Consider the following 19384-nt stretch of genomic DNA (forward strand, 5'->3'; position numbering starts at 1 on the left):
TGAATAACTATAAGAAAGTGAAAATCAAAATCAACAAAAAACTATGAACCAGAGACACTCTTTGGGGGGTGGGGAGCAGGAGGGGAGGGATTGGGGTCAGAATGGGGGGGTTGCAATTGTATGGGGAATATAAAAATAAAATTTATTATTAAAAAAATAATAATTAAAAAAAACATAGCTTTATAGGGCCTCCTGGTGGCACAACCATTAAAGCTCAGTGCTATCAAGCTACTGCCAGCCCTGGGCATGATTTCCATCCCCAGTCAGGGAGCTGACCCACATGGCACAGCAGACCTCTCCTGTCCTGGCCCCTGCTCTCCTCAGCAGTGTATTTCAGTCCATCTGCCTGTTCTGCTCTACACTCTGTCTGGTGAATCCTCTCACCTCCACACCTCTGGCCTACACCCCCATACTTCTATGCATAAATAAATAAAAAATAAAACTTAAAAAACAACCTTATAGATTTATTATTGGAATTCTAGAAAGAAAGACAAAAAGAGAAAAAGTCATCAGGAATATATGGAAAAGATTATGGCCAAATTTTTTCAAAATTAGATGAAGAAATCCAACCACATATCTAAGACACTGACCAAGCAGGATAAATACTAAAACACTCATATATATTGCACATGTCACATAAATACCACACCTAAGCAATGTTGTTTTTTTTTTTTTTTTTAAAGATTTATTTATTTATTTATACAAGCACTGGGTACAGTCAGAAGCGCGGGAGGGTGAGAGAATTCACCAGAGCCAGAGCGGGGAACAGAGCAGGCAGACTGATGAAATACACTGCTGAGGGGAGCAGCCGGGGGCAGGAGAGGTCTGCTTGCCATGTGGGACCCTCGCCGGTGGCCAGGTATGGAACCGGCGCTGCAGGGGATGCAGGCAGCTTCGCAGCCCAGCAATCAACCGCTGTGCCACCAGGGGAGGCCCTAAGCAGTGTCTTTTTTTTTTTTTTTTATATTCTCCATACAATTACAACCCCCTTATTTTGACCCCAATCCCACCTTTCCCCACCCCCCTACTCCCCCATAGAGTGTCTCTGATTCATAATTGTTGGTTGATTTTGATATTTTCTTTCTTATAGTTATTCTTTTTCCTGGTCCCTTATTTAAGTTTTCTAGATTCCTGCTATGAGTGAGACCATCCGGTATTTTTCTTTTTCTTTCTGGCTTATTTCGCTGAACATGATCCCTTTAGCTCCATCCATGTTGCTGCAAATTGCATGTGTTTATCTTTTTTGAATGCTGAGTAATATTCCATGGTGTATATGTACCACATCTTCTTGATCCAGTCATCTATTTTGGGGCATTTGGGTTGTTTCCAAAGCTTAGCTATTGTAAATAGTGCTGCTATAAACATAGGGGTGCAGGTGCTCTTTGGAATTGATGTTTCTGTGTCCTTTGGGTAAATACCTAGAGTGGAATTGCTGGATCATATGGAAGCTCTATGTTTAGTAGGTCAAGAAATCTCCACACAGCTCTCCATAGTGGTTGGACCAGTTTGCACTCCCACCAACAGTGCAGGAGAGTTCATTTTTCTCCACAACCTCGAGAACATTTGTTGTTGCTAGTTTTTTTAATATGTGCCATTCTCACTGGTGTAAGATGGTATCTCATGGTAGTTTTGATTTGCATTTCCCTGATTACAAGTGATGTTGAACATTTTTTCATATGCCTGTTGGCCATTTGCATTTCCTCTTTGGAGAAGTTTCTTTTTAGCTCTTCTGCCCATTTTTTGACTGGATTCTTTTTTTGTTTTTGTTGAGTCTCATCAGCTCTTTGTAGACTTTTGTGATCAGTCCTTTATCATTAGTGTTGTGTGCAAAAATGTTCTCCCAGTCGGTGGGGTTTCTCTTTGTTTTAGTTATTGTCTCTTTTGCTGTGCAGAGCTTTTTAATTTGATGTAGTCCCAGCTGTTGATCTTTGCCTTCACTATCACTGCTTTGGGTGATGTGTCTGTAAAGATGTCATGGAGTGTTTCGCCTATATTTCCTTCTATGTATTTTATGGTTTCAGGTCTTATGTCTAGTTCTTTAATCCATTTTGAGTTGGTTTTTGTGCGTGGTGTTAGGTAGTAGTCAAGCTTCATTCTTTTGCATGTAGCGACCCAGTTTTCCCAGCACCATTTATTAAGCAATGTCAATACCCAAAGGACACAGAAACATTAATTCCAAAGAGCAACTACACCCCTATGTTTACAGTAGCACTATTTACAATAGGTAAGCTTTGGAAACAACCCAAATGTCCAAAAACAGATGACTGGATCAAGAAGATGTGGTACATATACACAATGGAATATTACTCAGCATTCAAAAAAGATAAACACATGCAATTTACAGCAACATGGATGGAGCTAGAAGGGATCATGCTCAGCACAATAAGCCAGAAAGAAAAAGAAAAATACCAGATAGTCTCACTCATAGCAGGAATTTAGAAAACCTAAATAAGGGACCAGGAAAAAAAATAACTATAAGAAAGAAAAAAATCAAAATCAACCAACAACTATGAGCCAGAGACACACTATGGGGGGGGCCAGGGAAAGTGGGATTTGGGTCAAAATAAGGGGTTTGAAATTGTATGGGGAATATAAAAATAAAATTAAAAAAAGAAGAAAAGAAAGAAAATTTTGAAGACAGCCAGAAGAAAAAATGACTCATTATGTACAGTGGAAATGATAAGAATTATAGAAGACTTACAAGACATACAAGAAAGAAGACAATGGATTGACATCTTCAAGTTATAAAAGAAAAAAATGTTAACCATGAATTCTATAATCAGTAAAATATCATTTTAAATGAATAATAGGACTTTTTCAGACAAACAAAAACTAGAGGAATTAATTGCTAACAGACCTACTCAATAAGTCTTATTGAAGTGTGCTCTTTAGACAGAAGGATAAAGGTACAGGCCAGGGATTTATAGCTACATAGAGAAATGTGGAACATCAGAAAAAGGACAAATATAAAATAAAATGTTCTTTTTTTCTCATTTTTAATTGTTTAAATGATAACCATTTAAAGCAAGGTCAATAATGACATTAAAATGACACAGCTTCCCAAGTAGAGTGTAAAGGAAGACTAAACTATATGCTGTTCACAAGAAATCTATTTTAATTATAGAAATATAGACTATGTACTCCTTTATAATAAGAGATTTATTTTATTTTTAATTAAAATTAATTCAATCCAAAATTATGCAACGTTCAAATGAATCACTTCATAGCTTTATGTCATTTTACTTTTGTTTATTATAGTAGCAATACACATCCACAAGGTCTTGCTGGATTCCATCATTGAAAAACTCTGATATTATTGTAATTATAATATATAAAATTAGCGTACTCTTAAAAGGTATACAAATGTGTATTTTTTATAATCCTGTCATGTACAGGTTCTGCTAATATAGTAAAATTAAATCCAAAAAATGATGGGTAAAGTACGTATATGTAAAGTAACAACTTTTGTTATCATAGTCCTATAAAAAAAGAGATATACAAAATATTATATTTGCTAAGGTTATACATGCTAAGAGACTATAAGAATAAAAATAGCAACTAACATAGATATCCAAGTATATTGTAAAGCCAGGATATGAACAACTTTACAATTTACTTTTACTTTCTTTTTAAAGCTTTATTTTTTATGCATACAAGAGCTGGGGTATAGGCCAGAGGTGGGTGGGGGAGGGTGAGAGGATTCATCTAGACAGAGTAAGGAGCAAAAAGTGTTTCTACTGATACATACTGCTGAGGAGAACAACAGGCAAGACAGGAGAGGTCTGCTGTGTCATGTGAGTTTGTTCCCAGGTCGTGGATGGAACTCATGCCACAGTGGCTGGTGATAGCTTGATAAAAACTGAGACACCAGGGAAGGCCCTACTTTTACTTTCTCAAATGGCAACCAAAAAGAAAATCTTCCAAAAAGATAATGTTTTAAAAATAGTAATTTGTTCTTTTAATTGTGATAACATTAAGATTCTCATGTATACATTTTGATAACTAAAATGTTCTAGGAACAAATCACTTCAAATCTTGCAACTCAGCACACAGTAGAAGCTTCAATACCCCTAAAAGAAATCGTGTGAACATAGTGATCTCTTTCCCCTAATTTGCATTATACAGTTAATGAATATTTTGACAATTAAATGCCAAGGAACAAATGATAATAGAATCAACAACACTGAAACAATGTGAGGACTTAAGTTTTCTTTATTTACTTATTTTAGGAATACCTGGCATGTGAATATGCTTCCTAATCTTTCATGCTCTTTGATCATGGCCTTTGGTAGAAATGTTAAAGGCCTCTCTCACACCTTTGAAATAAGATCATCTAGGAGGAGTTCCTGCATGAGTAGCCAGTGGTATAATGTAAAATATGCATTCCTAAACTCACCACACCACTAGATTGTACAATTAAATCTACAAGATTTATGGGGAAAATGATGTATAAAACACTCAAAATTTTGTCAGTGGCATACAAAAAGTGAAAAGAATTTAATAAAAATGGTTGCAAGTTTTACACGTAAATGGTTAAAAAATACATAAATAATACAATGTGGCATTTTATCTTGAAAAGACATGAAGTTTACTTGTGAAAGAACCGTGAGAAAAAAATGTAGCTTCTCAGTGATTGTCAAGTGGTGAGGAATGTTTAAACATCGTGTGTGAATTGGTGTAACTTATCACAGACAATGATAGCCCTATGTCACCTGGTACAGCTGGGTGGAGATTTCTGGATTCAACTTGTGCATATTATGGATGAAATATGTACAAGCAAATGTGACATTCCAGTTATATTCAAATTTTTCCTAAATATACCAATCATTTTGGAACAAATCCATATTTTCAAAACAAGCTGAACTGATTGTACTGCTTTCTATATTTACATGTGTTTTTATATCTACTTCATATACTAATTTCTAGTCAAAAATTATGAAGAGATGCCCTTCTTCTTTATACCATCTATTCTTCCAACTGTATTCTCCGTTGTGATTAAATCAATAAAACGCTTTGTCTCTAGGTGTTCTGCCAAAATCTTTTTACAATCATCTTCTTCTCATTTCCCAAAAATGTACCATTTTTCTAGTTTTGAGGAGTCCTACTCTTCACCATTGTGACCTCTATTTGATCATCAGTTTTTCTCTTCAAATAATAAACTTAAGGGGAAATTCTCTCACATCTAAAGTAAACATTTCTCTTTGATAGACAATTTTATTTCCTACAAATCTCTCCCAGTTAAATGAGTAGAACAATTCTCTTAAAAGACATTTATCTCCTTATTGGAAAATCCATCATCTTTTTTCCATTTTTATTCTTCTTTTCTGTAAAGCATTTCATAGGACTTCCATAGTTAAGTCCCACAAGCTGGGTGGGTTAAACCATCACAAATTTATTTCATCACCATTGTGAAACTAAAACTCTGAAATCAAGGCGTCAGTGGTCACTGCTTCCTCAGAGACTGTATAGAATCCTTCCTTGACTCTTTCTGGTGTCTGGTAGTGCCATCAATCCTTGGCAACCCTTGTCTGACAGTTGCATTGCTCTAATCTCTGCCTTTACCTTCACATGGTTTTCTCACTGTGTTTCTCTTCTTCTAAAAGTTTATCAATCATATTGGATTAAGGGTCTTCCCTACTTCAGTATGAATTCATGCTAACTTATATCTTAATTATATCCACAAAGATCCCATTTCCAAATAAGGTCATATTCATAGATAACATGTGGCAAGATTTCAAAATCTTTGTGGGGGATGAAATCATAATAGTCACCAATTTGTTCCTGAAAAGTTTTGTTCCTTTACTTTGCAAATTAAAATATTTTAAAATGTTCAAGTTTTTACTATGTGCCCTCCTCTGAGTTATTTTATATCGATCTTATGCATACTATATAATACTCACATGTGCAATTATTTTTGCCCATTTTACAAACCATACAGTTGTAAATAACTGTTCCATAAGCACACAGATGGTCAGGAAGCTAGGATTTTTTTTAAAGATTTATTTATTTATACATAGAAGAGCTGGGGTACAGGCCAGAGATGCAGAGGGTGAGAGGATTCACCAGAGTGAGGAATTAAACAGGCAGACTGACTGAAATACACTGCTGAGGGGAGCAGTGGGCAAGTCAGGAGAGGTCTGCTGCGCCATGTGGGTTGCTCCCTGGCCAGCCGGGAATTGAACTCATGCTGCAGAGGCTTCGGATTGCTTCATAGTGTGGTGCTTAACCCCTTGTGCCACCAGGGAGACCCCAAGAAGCTAGGATTTGAACCCAGAAGATATGATGCTGGCATCCACGCCCATCACTGCACTTGCCACCTTTCCAACAAGTCATTGACCAGCAACCCAGAATAAGAACTGATGGGATAATTAGGACCTCAGTGTTGATCCTAGGAAACATGGCTTAAAAGATGGGAGAAAAATCCTAAACTGAAGGAAATTTAGGAGAGAATGAAGAGAAAAAGGTGAAGAAACAAGACTGACATTACTCCAAAAAGTCTCCAAAGAAGGAAAGGAGAAATGTCAGTAATCAAACAGCAGAGTAAGGGTGATTTTACAATAGGGAAGACATAAACATGTAGGCGAATTAAAGGCAATGGTAATAGACTCATCCTGAAGGTACAAAAAGAAGAAAATGAATGATGGACCCCAATCCTGAAAGAGAAAAGAGGACATCAGGAAGACCACTTCAGAGGTGTTGGTCTATGGAAAGAAGGAACACCATTTCTCACATGGAGAAAAAAAGAGAGACAACGGTATTTTTCCTTCATGCTTCAGTTTTACTACAGACTTAATGTCTAACTCAGAGTAGATCAGTAATTGCCATTTTTCTTTTCTGCCCACAAAAATCTTTTGCACCTTAAGGAGTTGGTCATGATTTACTCTTTAGGTAGTCCTCCAATAAATAAAAAGTTTTGCTATCTCAGAATACTTTTTTTTACTATTCAGCCATTCTGAAAAAAATTTAGTTCTTCTGAAAAGTGGTTGTCTGCTTTCTATAATTTATTCCCTAGTGGTTTGGTTCTGTAGCTTTTTTCTATAGTCAAGGAGGACAACTCTACTGGTTTTTCTTGATAAAAATTCACATGTGAAAATTTAGTGATCTGACTGTAGATATCATAAAACAATATTTCTATTTTTGTGCTAAGAAAAATGACCAAGTTAAACTGACCCTAGGAACTGCATCTATGAGAAAGTGAATTATGTTAGGAGGGTTCGCCTTCATTTTGCACCTCCCAATTGCCAGATGGAGTCACTAGGAAATATTATCAAGCTCTAAGTTTCAAGTTTGTGAAAAATATATAAATAAATAATAAAAGGAAAAGAAGAAGATAAAGGAGGAGAAAGGAGGGATGGAGAGCAAAGACAAGAAAAACACATAAGAAAGAAAGTCATATAGAGATGAGACAAAATCAAAATGACGTACCGATATCATTTTTAGTTAGTGGCAATAATTTATAGATCCTCATGGACATCTATAAACCTTTATAAATATTCACAGACCCAAGAAAAATATTCCTACTATGACTTACACTCTCACTGCTTTGTTCTAGTCCAACCATCCTAGTCTTATTTTCCTCTATTCCGCTCTCCTACTCCAGCCTCTGAACAAGTTTCTACATAGACCCACTAAGTCAACAATAATTATTTACCAACCACCTGCCAAGTCAGCTTCCTGTCCTCATTCATCTGAAAAAATTATCTTAGGGAGACTACTTTTGTGGACATACAAGTCAGCCTCAGGAGTATAAAGACAAGAATGTTTTACACATTTTATTAAGTATTTTCATTTTTATTCTTTCAATATGCTCAATAGCATTATAAAGTATTATTGTACCCATTTTAAAGAGGAGTAAATAAAAGTTTAGATATGGGTTTATCCATATTTCCTTAGGTAGTAAAGGTCAGAGTTGGAATTTAAATATAGACCTCCTAATTCCTGTGGACATAGATTGTTTTCAAAAAGGCAAAAACATACTATATCTTCTATTCTAGGAGCATAAGGGATATTGAAATAATTGTGCAAGTACCCAATGAGTTCATAATAAATATTAAACCTATTCATCTACAAAATTAATTGAGTTCATACAATAGAAAACCAGAAATAGGAAACTACTTTCTAGGAGTGAATGGCTTAACCACTAATTTTTCTTAGGCAACAGAGAGTAGTATTTAGTGCTTCAATTTGCAAAAATGCAATAAAAGCTCAGTTTAATCTCTGGACAGGTTTATTAGTAAATAATAACAATCTAAGATATATGAAATGCGTTTATTATGCCCTCAAGGTGAGAATGATCACAAGGGAAATTCAATAATGAATGTCCCAAGAGAAAGCAGGAAATATTAAACAAATTTCAGCAAAGTCATCTTCATTAAATTTTTATTCGTTCAACATATATTCATGAATATCTTTGCCCATCAATGGATAAGTTTCAAGAGCTGGAAACTGAATAAGGTCCAGTTCCTGGAGTCTAGGAGCTCTTCTCTCTCCAATTTCCTTCAACTTTTCGCTATAATGACTCTTTGTTTTGCTTTTTGTCTTGGCTATTTTCCAGAGAACCACACATCTGCTTCAATCTGATGCTTAACGACATTTCAGGTTATCCTATTAGGCTAACTTTATGGTCTAGCTACCAAAATTACTACAAAGCCCATTGCCATTTTGCAAGCCTCCCCTTTTTTGAAGCTAAAATTCTCTACTAACTCTACCACCCCATAATTAAGTTCCTATCCAACACCAATTTGGAGGTCAGGAGAACATTACAGTTGCCCCACATTGCTACATACAGCATGAAAGTAATATAGGCAATGTTTCACACCATTTGAGTGGTATCTCTTAAATGTCATAGATGTGATCACATGATATACTGTAGTCTCAAAGTCACATTTACATAGGTCAATTCATACTCATCTTCTTAGATTATAGAATCATAAACACAAATAGAAGATATTATAAAGGAATAGAAATTTCAATAGATCAAAATATGATAAAGTCTAAAATAGGTAGGGTAGAACATCTGGAATGGTAGTTTGAGGACATCCATAAAAGCAAATGAAAAAAATATATTGAAATAAAATATTCTAGAACTCTATAAATTGACCAAAGACTTGCAACATCTAAGGATCCTTTATTCAATTAAAACTATGGAACTTAGTAAGAATAGAAGGGTTTGTGCATTATAACCTTATCTGCTTCCATTCCTCTCTCCCTGGCTCCACAATATCCTCAAAAACTAGCAACTTTGCAACCATAGGAGATATGAAAGCTAAAAACAGGTAGTCTATTTCCAGACATAACACAGTCAAATTATAGAAAAATAGAAATAAGGAGAGAATATTAAAAGCAGCACCAGAAACCAACGTATCGCATACAAGGGATCTTCAATAAAATTGATAGCTGACTTTTTATCAGAAATCATGAAGACCAGAAAGCAGCAGGATGACATCTTTAAAGAGATGAAAGGAAAAATTTTCAACCAAGAATTCTTTCACCCAAAGATTCATTTAGAATCCAACTGTCTATCAAACTGATGTGTAGATAAATAAAATGTGATGTATCCATGCAATGGAATATAACTTAGGCATAAAAATGAAACATATCTTATGACATGGATTAACCAAATATCCTAATTTTAATAAGCCATACAGAAAAGGTTTCATGTTGTAAATTATTTTTATAGGAAATAGTAAATCTATGTAAATAGAAAGTAGATTACCATTGTTTTTTTTTTTAGAGGAGGCTGATGACTGCTACTTTATCAGTTTCCTTAGCTTGAAAGGGAGTACCCTATGCTTTGCTTGATCAATTAACCATTGCCTTCTAATTTCTGTCCCAGATAACCACGCTGAACACATTAACACTGATATTGATCAGGCCCAGCTGATTCAAGGGCTGGGAAATAAGAAGTTGGTGAGTTACTACTGATGAGTAAGGACATGTTGAAAATGTTCTAAAATTAGAATGTGATAATGGTTATTGTCTGGGAATACCCTAAACACTGTGAATTACATACTTTAAATGAAAGAATGTCATGGGATGTGAATTATATATCAATAAATTATATATCTTCATTCCAAAAAGTGAAGATAACTTCCACAGATACACAATCACAAGACCATAATTTGCAAAGATGTACTGAGAAAATTTAATTAAAAGAGAGTAAACACTATCTACCGTAGATAGAGATACCATGATTTGGAGTGTACAGTAAAGATTAGCTATTAAAATTTACCAATTGTTTACTATTTTCTCCAGGACAGGGCTAAAGTCAGACAATTTAAAAAAGTTATTTGTATAAATGGATCAAAAGTAATTCCATTTCTCAAAATTTATCATAAGGAAATAGTTTTGGTTAGAAAAAAAGGAGAAACTAAGGGGAAAAATATGTTCATTACATTATTTATAACAGTAAAAACCTAAAAGTCATTTCAATGTCGCACAATAATAAACTATCTAATTGACCTATGATAAATGAGATGGTGAATTTCATATAATAAATATTTAATCAATAAAATGTACAATTAGGAAGATTATGCAGCTCCTTGAATGAATAAGACTGCAATTTTCTTTATGTACTACAATATCAATGGCAACCAGACTGAGCATTTCAGACATTTCACCAAACACTATACATGGATTAATTCATTCAGTTATCATGAGAATCCTTTGAAGTAGGGACCAGTGAAGCACATGATGGTTAAATAACTAGTCCAGGTCACCCTGCTAGGCAGTGGCAAGCATTGAATTTTTGCCACACCCGACTCCTCAGAGCATGTCTAGTCATTAGGCCACGCCACCTTTCTATCCTAGCCTCAGAGATATGGAAAGGACTAGAAAAAGAAATTCAAAAATAGAAATGCTTATCTTGATGGCAGGATTAGGAGCCAATTTTTCCACTCTAAGTTCTAAACTTTCTAAAGTTCATATATTTTGCTGCATTTGTACAAATAAAATGTGAGGAAGAAACAAAAATCTTATGTTCTTATTATTACTGTCATTTCCAGTTCCCTTAGGATAAAATATTTTATGTTCACCGATAAAATGTAATGCAAATGCAATACCCAAACATAAACAACAAAATTCTCTATTCCATCTTAGGGAACATATGTCATGATGGATCTCAGCAAGTGACTTCTAGCATACCAATGTTACCTTGAATATATCTGCACTGTTAGGGTTAAACAGCTGGTGTTTCCCAGATCCCAAAATAATAGGACCTGAACATCTAGTTTCTCCATAGACATGAAGGGACACTGTTGCCGTAGTGCCAGCATTTTCAAGATCTCCAGTGACAACAGTCACCTTCCAGTCTCCTTCTGCGAAGGAAATCAATAAGAATCTGTTAAAGAAATCCATATCAACTTCACTGAGTAGAAGTTCTTAATTATAAATTGGATAATTGTGAATTCAAGAAATATTAAAATAGTAAATTATCACAAATTCCTTTTTGGAAGTTAGTATATAGGAAAGTTTTGAAATATAGCATTTTATTTGCAAAGTAGATAAGCACTAGACTTTCCAGTAGATAATTGGGCAAAAACAACCAAATTGGTGTCATTTGGAATATAGGTAAGGCATCACTGTTTAATCTTTGGGCAGGAATTGATGACAGACATACTAATAATCTAATAGCACTGTGCTGTCAAACTGAGGCTAGTAGTCCATCATGGAGATGCTAGCAGAATCGTGGGCAAGATACAGAAGACCTAAAACAGCAACAACAACAACAACAAAAAAAAAAAAACTATTTTTTTTCCAGAAAATATTATTTCTGTCCTCTAAGGGTTAGAATGAACCAAAAAGAGAAATTGAACCAAGTAGAGAAAATACTGTATGAAAGGTCTATCAAAAGGACTTGGGTTGGGAGAGGGAGGAAAAAGAAAAGATATGTCTGAAATACAGAGGAAAAAAATATATCTAATGAACAGAATAAATGATTGAGTTTCCTACAATGGTAATATGGGGAGCACAGGGCAAATGAGAAGAGCAAATAATGACAGAACTCATCTTTTAAAAATATCTATGATTGTTTTAGTTGAAAAGACAAATGAGACAGCATTTATTTTATCATTTTTTGCACTTTGGAAAACTGTATCATCAACTTTACAGCAAGAAAACTCTCTCACACTGAGCCAACACCTCATGGTCAAGCGGAACATAAGATGAATTCCTGTCTTCTAGAACTCTGTGTAGGGCCCATCAGCACAGGTCATCTCTGCATGGCAGGGAAATTTAAAAATGTCTTTAATGTTATTTTCAAGACTGCCCAAATACAAGCTGTCTTGTATTTTTTCACATTTGTGTGAGTAAGCTCCACCTCCATCCCAGACACCTAAGTTCTCAGTGACTCCTCACAAAGATGTCTTATTTCTTTTTAATACACAGCGCTCCTCTCCCACACCTTATCTGCAACACACCTACAAATATCATTTGAATATCTGTAGTGCAACCATCCCAAAACGGGTAGGTTCATCACTGGTTCAAGCAGCTGTGTTGGTGTTCTAGACATTTTCATATTCTCTTGTGAATGCCTCCACACCCCACCACACTCCATCACGCACTCCTCCATCCTTCCCACCACTCCACGCCACGTATCCCGCACCAAGCCTTGCCAGGCCAGCCTCGCTCTCCTCCACCCCTTGGCTGAGTGCGCATGCGTGGTGAGGGGAGGGCGGGGAGGGGCGGGGGAAGCTTGATGCTTTTCCCTTTTACTTATCCACAATATCCCTATTTGGATTAATAAAGCTTTCATGAAGTAGTAAATTTGTCATAATGTTGCATTTGATAATAAAGATGGAACTAAAGTCACAGTACCAAAATGCCTTAGAAGGAGCAGAATATGAGGGGTACACTTGGACACTTCTGCCCTGCAACAAGTTTGCTTTGAGAAATTCAAGTTCATGTGGGGAAATAGGAAACAGGCAAACTTCAAACTATAATATCATTGAGAATCTTTTCACAATATTAATTTTACAGAAAGTATTGGATCTGTACTTCTGCCATGTGGGCTGCCCTGGGATTTTTACATTATGCTATCATGGGGAGAGGGACAGGAACTTGTTTGCACATCATCTTAGTTATCTTGTTTACTAAAATAGAGAAAACAGCAATATGCTACTGATTTATACAATATCCCAAAGTTTTTCTCATTTAGAATTAGCATGTTACCACAATTGGAGCTTTAAAGGTAGAGTAACTAATGAAATGTCCTCTCTGGTTATTTTTGTTGATCATTAAGGATTCCTGGGCTTTATTTTCTTTCCTACTACTGGAAAACAAGTGTTTTCCAATATTTCCTATAGTACATTTTTAAAATATGATCACTTAACTTCTCTACAGATGTCTTATTATCTAAAACAGGTAGAAAATAACATTGAGGAACATTCTAGTCATATTTACTATGTACTGAGAAACAGTTTATTGTTATCACAGATAAAGCCATGTTAATCGTTTTCACATTGTATATTATGTGTCACAATTACAAGTTTTTCTGTGATTTCCTATTGTTCCTTTTTTTACCAAAAAATCATAAGAATACGAGTTCTGATGTTCTGTCTATACAAGTTTTTCTCCTTTTTTCCCCTGGTAGCTGCTATCCATTCAAACCCAAGGAATTATATAAACAAAATACGGTCATCTATCAACTCATTTAGAAAATTACTTCTATTAATTCAAAGTTCCTCAAAAAAAGTTCATGAAATTGAACCCTAAATCTTTTTCTTATATTTATCAATGATTTGAAAGGTTAAAAAAAAAAGGTTGTCAGTTCATGGTTGGAGCTGGAAGGGATCATGCTCAGCGAAATAAGCCAGAAAGAAAAAGAAAAATACTGGATGGTCTCACTCATAGCAGGAATTTGGAAAACCTAAATAAGAGATCAGGAAAAAGACTAATTATAATAAAGTAAAAATCAAAATCAACAAGCAACTATAAACCAGAGACACACTACTGGGGCTGGGGGGAGGGAGTAGGATCAAAACAAAGGGAGGTGGAAATTGTATGGGGACTATAAGCAAGATGAAAATGCATACATTGTGCAAAAATGAAAAATGATGTAAAAAATGTATAAAATAAAAATAATAAAAAAGGTTGACTATGCAATAAGAAGTTGCTGGGATCTGCTCCAAAATGTCCCATTGTATAATTTTTTGTCATTTCTAAATCTCGTATATGGGAAGTTGCTATAGCAGTGGCCTCCATTTAAAATTCTGCTACAGGAGAAAGAAAATGTTTCTTGAAAATTACATTGCAAGAGACTCGTTTTTCTTTTGGATTAAAAATGTGTTAAAAGTAGTCTAGATATATTTTATGATATCTAAGTAGTCATAATAAATTTGGGTTTCTCATAAACAATTAAGTTTTAACACAGTACCAATAAAGTTTGTTCTTTTGTAGCAAATGCAATCAGTATAGCTACAACAGAACCAGAAAATCCTGAAGCTATGTAATGCTAGGTTAATTATTGGAGTTCAATTACTACCTGATCATCAATGAATTTATAGATATTAAGTGTCTGTATTATGTACAAGCATTGTGATAGATATTTAAGAGTTTCTTGAAGAAACCTTGTGAGTCAACATTATCAAAACAGATTCAGGGGACTCCCCCGTGGCACAAGGGGTTAAGTCATCGCAGCACTATGAAGCTTTCCGCAGTTACTGCAGCAGGGCACAAGTTCTATCCCCGGCCACTGGCCAGAGAGCTGACCCACATGGCACAGCAGACCTCTCCTGTCTTGTCCACTGCTACCCTCAGCAGTGTATTTCAATCTTCCAGTTCTGTTTCCCACTCTGTCTCTGGTGAATCTTCTCACCACCACCCCCTACCCCACACCTCTGACCTGTACCCCAGTTCTTGTATGCATAAATAAATAAATCTTTTAAAAAAAGACTCAAAGAGTTTTTAGAAGTTACCTCATATCAAGTTTACTGATGATTTAGTAGCAAGCGATAGGTTAAGTGTTCTTCCTCTAAAGAGAAGATTTGCAAACATCCTGAAAACAAGTGTGTTTTATACTCGAATACAGTCATGCTAATTTATATATTACTCACGGTGCCTATGTGCTACAACACCAGAGTTGAGTAGTTGCAGCAAAGACTATTTGGCTTGCAAAGGCTAAACTACATGTTATTTGACCCTTTATCATAAAAGTTTGCTGATTTCTCACCCAGATGACCAGTATAACTCAAAAACATTCTCTCTAGGCTGATGTAGAACTTGTACTAGTTCAGACTTAACATGCAAGATGTAAACAATGCATGCAGAGCTTTTAAACCCAATTGATTTTCCAGCTTACATAACAGACTCAAGTCTTGTCCCCATGAATCCATAAACAACCAGGTTTATTTACCGTGGGCAACCTGGACAGACCGGTCATAATCTGCAATGTTGTATTGCATTATTCAAAACAGATCTCATTGTTATCTTCCAATCCACTTGTTCTTTTATAACCTGATCATTTTACTCCTCCATTAACAGATGGAGTCTATTTCCCATCTGTCTCTTTGAGGGTGTGTTGCCCCTAACCAAGAAAATTGCACAAAGTGACATTATAGGACTTTGGAGTCTAAATTTGGCATGGGTCTCTCTCAGAGGAACCTCTGATCCCTCTGAAACTCCCACCATCCTTCAGCTATCCTGAAGGACTCCTTCCCAGCTCCTGGATCTTGCTGTGTGAAAGCACAAGGCACATGAAGAGACCTCATGCAGGTGGTAAATCCAGCAGGAGTGAGCCACCATGGAAATCCAGTCAAGCCATCTCTTCAGTTGTCTGCAACTTTAGAGTGTCTAAATTAAAATTGCATGAGAGGTTTCAAACAAAAATCACCTAACTGAGCTACATCAGTCCACTGAAAGATGAAAGATAATAAATTAGTATTCTGACACTAAGTTTTGGGATGGTTTGTTGTGCAGCAATAGAAAATGGGAATAGCTGCTGAAAGCATTTCACAGATAAGCACACTAATATCTTTTTATCTTAAAATACCATTAGTGTTTTTACCAGGTTTGATTACTAACACACATAAAAAGAGACTGCCTGAGGCATCTATTTCACTTCCTCGGTAAAGGGAAAAACTAGATCAAAGGCCTACTAGTAACTTTCCTTTCCAAAGTTTTCATATTAAGTGGAGGTTTATTTTCAGGAAGATACAAGGAGTTATTTTGGAGAAAAAAATCACAATAGCTAGTAAGGTTTAAAAGCCCTTTCTTAGTACTTAGCATTTTATCTTTAGCTTGTTCTATGCATTCTGTTTACGTGGTTACATGCATTTGACTTAGAAGGTTGACCCTGTTGTTGACTATAGAAACGTCTATGTCTAGACACATTTTCAGTTACTTGGCAACTAACCACTGAACACTCAAAGAAATGTAGGGAGGGTGCATGTAAATTAAACTCTTACCATGTAATTGTTAATTCAGCATATTGAAGAAATACTCCTCAAATCTGCTTGCCTTCAGTCACACCACAATGCACTGCAAAAACTATGGGACAGGCATGCTTTGCCTAATGATGCACCAAACAGCAAGCACACTCCAGTTACACTTACCTAAAGAGAGCACAGCACAATAGGATGGAGGGAGAGGGAGAAAACCCAGTGCAGCTCTGCAGATGTAACCTCCCGCTGTCTTGATTACAATCAGGCATAGATTGAGACCGACTACAAGACTGATACCAGGGTGCACCAAACATTTCTTCTGCTTCTACTTGGAGAGGTTGAGCAGGGAAATATGCAAGAGAACTGCAGGCAACTCAAGGGAACAAAAGCCCTACAAAAAACTGAAGGGTACCCTAGAATGTAAGTGGTGAACCCAAGGATTCCTTCCATCCACATTCCCTTTTCACCATGAGAGAGATCAGGATAAATCAAACTTTATCTTCACATCCATATTGCTATTTTAACATTATTCATAGATTTGGAGGCCAGTGAAATGTTTCATAAGGCTGTTTATAATACTAATGTGTACTTCCCACAACACCCTAAAGGAACCTCTGATCCCTCTGAAACTACCTCTTACACAAGCATTTCTCCCTCACCATCCTTCAGCTGTCCTGAAGGACTCCTTCCCAGCTCCTGGATTTTGTGTGAAATCTCTCTGACAAAAAAGTCCTCTCCTCCTACCTGGTGAATACCTATGTATTCAGGCTCAGTTCAAAGGTGACCTCCTCTAAGAAGCATTTCCAGACACTCTTCCCTGTAAATAGAAAGAATCCCTCAGACCAAGCCTCTGTTGGACTTTTGGCACACTTCAACTCTTAGATATATAGACACATGCCATCTCTTTATGCCTTCCCATCCCTATCTACCCACTGGGTTGTAAGCAGCTTGTTTATAAGTTTTAGTCTTAAATATCTCTGTATTCCTAGGGCCCAGTACAATATTTGGTACTCAGTAGCCTCTTGAAAATGAATGAATAAATAATTTATGTAAGGTTTTGGGGTCTGTTAGGAAATATTTTGAAAAGTAAATATTGCATATGTGGAGATGGATGTTCTAGCTATTATTAAAAACATTTCAGTATAATATATAACTTTCTCAATTAACAGAGAAAAAGTCTCTCTGATGAGGTGTCATTTTTTTATTCAAAGAACGAGGACATTATTATTGGCCTATAATTGGTCTTGTTATTAGTACAAAGGTAATGAAAATGATATTGACCTTGTATCACCCACATTTTAAAGGCATATAAATATATTTCACTGAGATTTGGCAGAGACTATAAATAAGACATATTTTATAGCACAATAATTTAATCTCCAAACAATTCTGTGTATAAAAACTGACAAGTCCTTCAAAATACAACCTCATAAGAGGATCATGAGATTTTTTTTTTGAGTTTTTAAGTTCTTTTTAAATATTTTTATTGTTCCAATAGATGAACATAATTAATCGTATTATACATGTAAAGCATTATATTATGTTCTACCTACCACAGAAGTTGGGATAAATTTAATACAGAATTAGAAACAGTTATGATTCCTAGAACAAAATAGTTTCAAGCGATGTTTAATATTCTATATTTTAAGTTCAGAAAGCAAACATAAAACACTACCAGAAATTAATCCATTATATGTTTTATATTGGTGTTGGTTTAGGGTGAATCTTTTTCATTTCTATGAACACCATGGGCCATATGCCTCCAGCCCAAAAGCATGTATATGGACCTGCCACTGGATACTCAAAACCTGTGATACATTTAATTGCAAAGGAAAATAACACTTAAAAATTAATAATTATTGGGTAGATAAGATGTACCAGTCATAACAATCCTCACAGTTTCTATTACTGTCTCCATTTTACAAAAAAGAAACGAGACAGAGAAATACTGATCTCCTCAGGTCACAGTGTTAGTGCTACACTCAAGACTTAGAATCTGTACTGTTGGGCCTCTCTGGTGGCACAAGGGGTTAAGCACAGCATCATGAAGCTGGCTGCAGCCTCTGCAGCACAAGTTCAATCCCCAGCAGGCCAGGGAGCTACCCACATGGCACAGCAGACCTCTCCTGTCTTGCCTGCTGCTTCCCTCATCAGTGTGTTTCAGTCAGCCTGCCTGTTGTGTTTCCCACTCTGTCTCTGGTGAATCCTCTCACCCCCTGCACCTCTGGCTTGTACCCCAGTTCTTGTGTGCATAGATAGATAAATCATAAAAAAAACAAAACAAAACAAAACTTAAGAATCTGCACAGTTAACTAGGGTGTTCAGTAGCCTCCCTGCATGTTGCAGGTTATTATTTATTATACTATCAAGGCAGGATGACTGAACTTTAATGCAGTTTACCATTAACCCCCTGCATCTTCATTTAATGCATTTAACTCCATTTCAAATATTTTTTTTAAGGATTCATTTATTCATGCATACAAGAACTGGGGTACAGGCCAAATGTGTGGGAGGGTGAGAGGATTCACTAGAGGCAGAGCAGGGAACAGAACAGGCAGACTGACTGAAATATACTGCTGAGGGGAGCAGTAGGCAAGACAGGAGAGGTCTGCCGCATCATGTGGGTATCTCTCTGGCCAGCCGGGATCAAACCCACGCTACAGAGGTTGTGGACAGCTTCACAGCACTGTGCTCAACGACCTGCACCACCAGGAAGGCCCTCCATTTCAAATCTTAATCCTTGCAGGGAGGAGAACACGCTAGCTAAATGTCACCTTCCTTTCAGGTGCCTCAGATGTCCTGTGACCATACTCAACCCGGATTCCAGCTTCTGCTCAATGAAATTTCTGTTATATCCTTAACCCAAACTTCTTTCAGTTTTACTTCATGCCTGCTAATAAACCTCCCTTATGCCCTCTGCCTCTATTAATCACCTTCCCAACCTTACTTTGACTTGTTTCTTCTGAGTATTTACTAACAATTCTCAAGTACTTCATCCTCTGACTTCC

The 19384-nt window shown here is 36.2% G+C and overlaps 1 protein-coding gene across 1 annotated transcript in view; it reads right to left on the reverse strand.

Annotated features, from left to right (window-relative positions):
- LOC119249825 (lipoxygenase homology domain-containing protein 1-like) overlaps positions 1–19384 on the reverse strand; it is a 133703-nt gene that overhangs the window by 74867 nt on the left and 39452 nt on the right. The window contains exon 7 of the mRNA XM_054691912.1: positions 11152–11315. Within this exon, the coding sequence (XP_054547887.1) occupies positions 11152–11315 (164 nt within the window). The remainder of the gene's footprint in view (positions 1–11151; positions 11316–19384) is intronic.

Source organism: Talpa occidentalis, unplaced genomic scaffold (genome assembly GCF_014898055.3).
Source record: "Talpa occidentalis isolate TD23 unplaced genomic scaffold, MPIMG_talOcc4v2.1, whole genome shotgun sequence".
NCBI classification, from domain to species: Eukaryota; Metazoa; Chordata; class Mammalia; order Eulipotyphla; family Talpidae; genus Talpa; species Talpa occidentalis.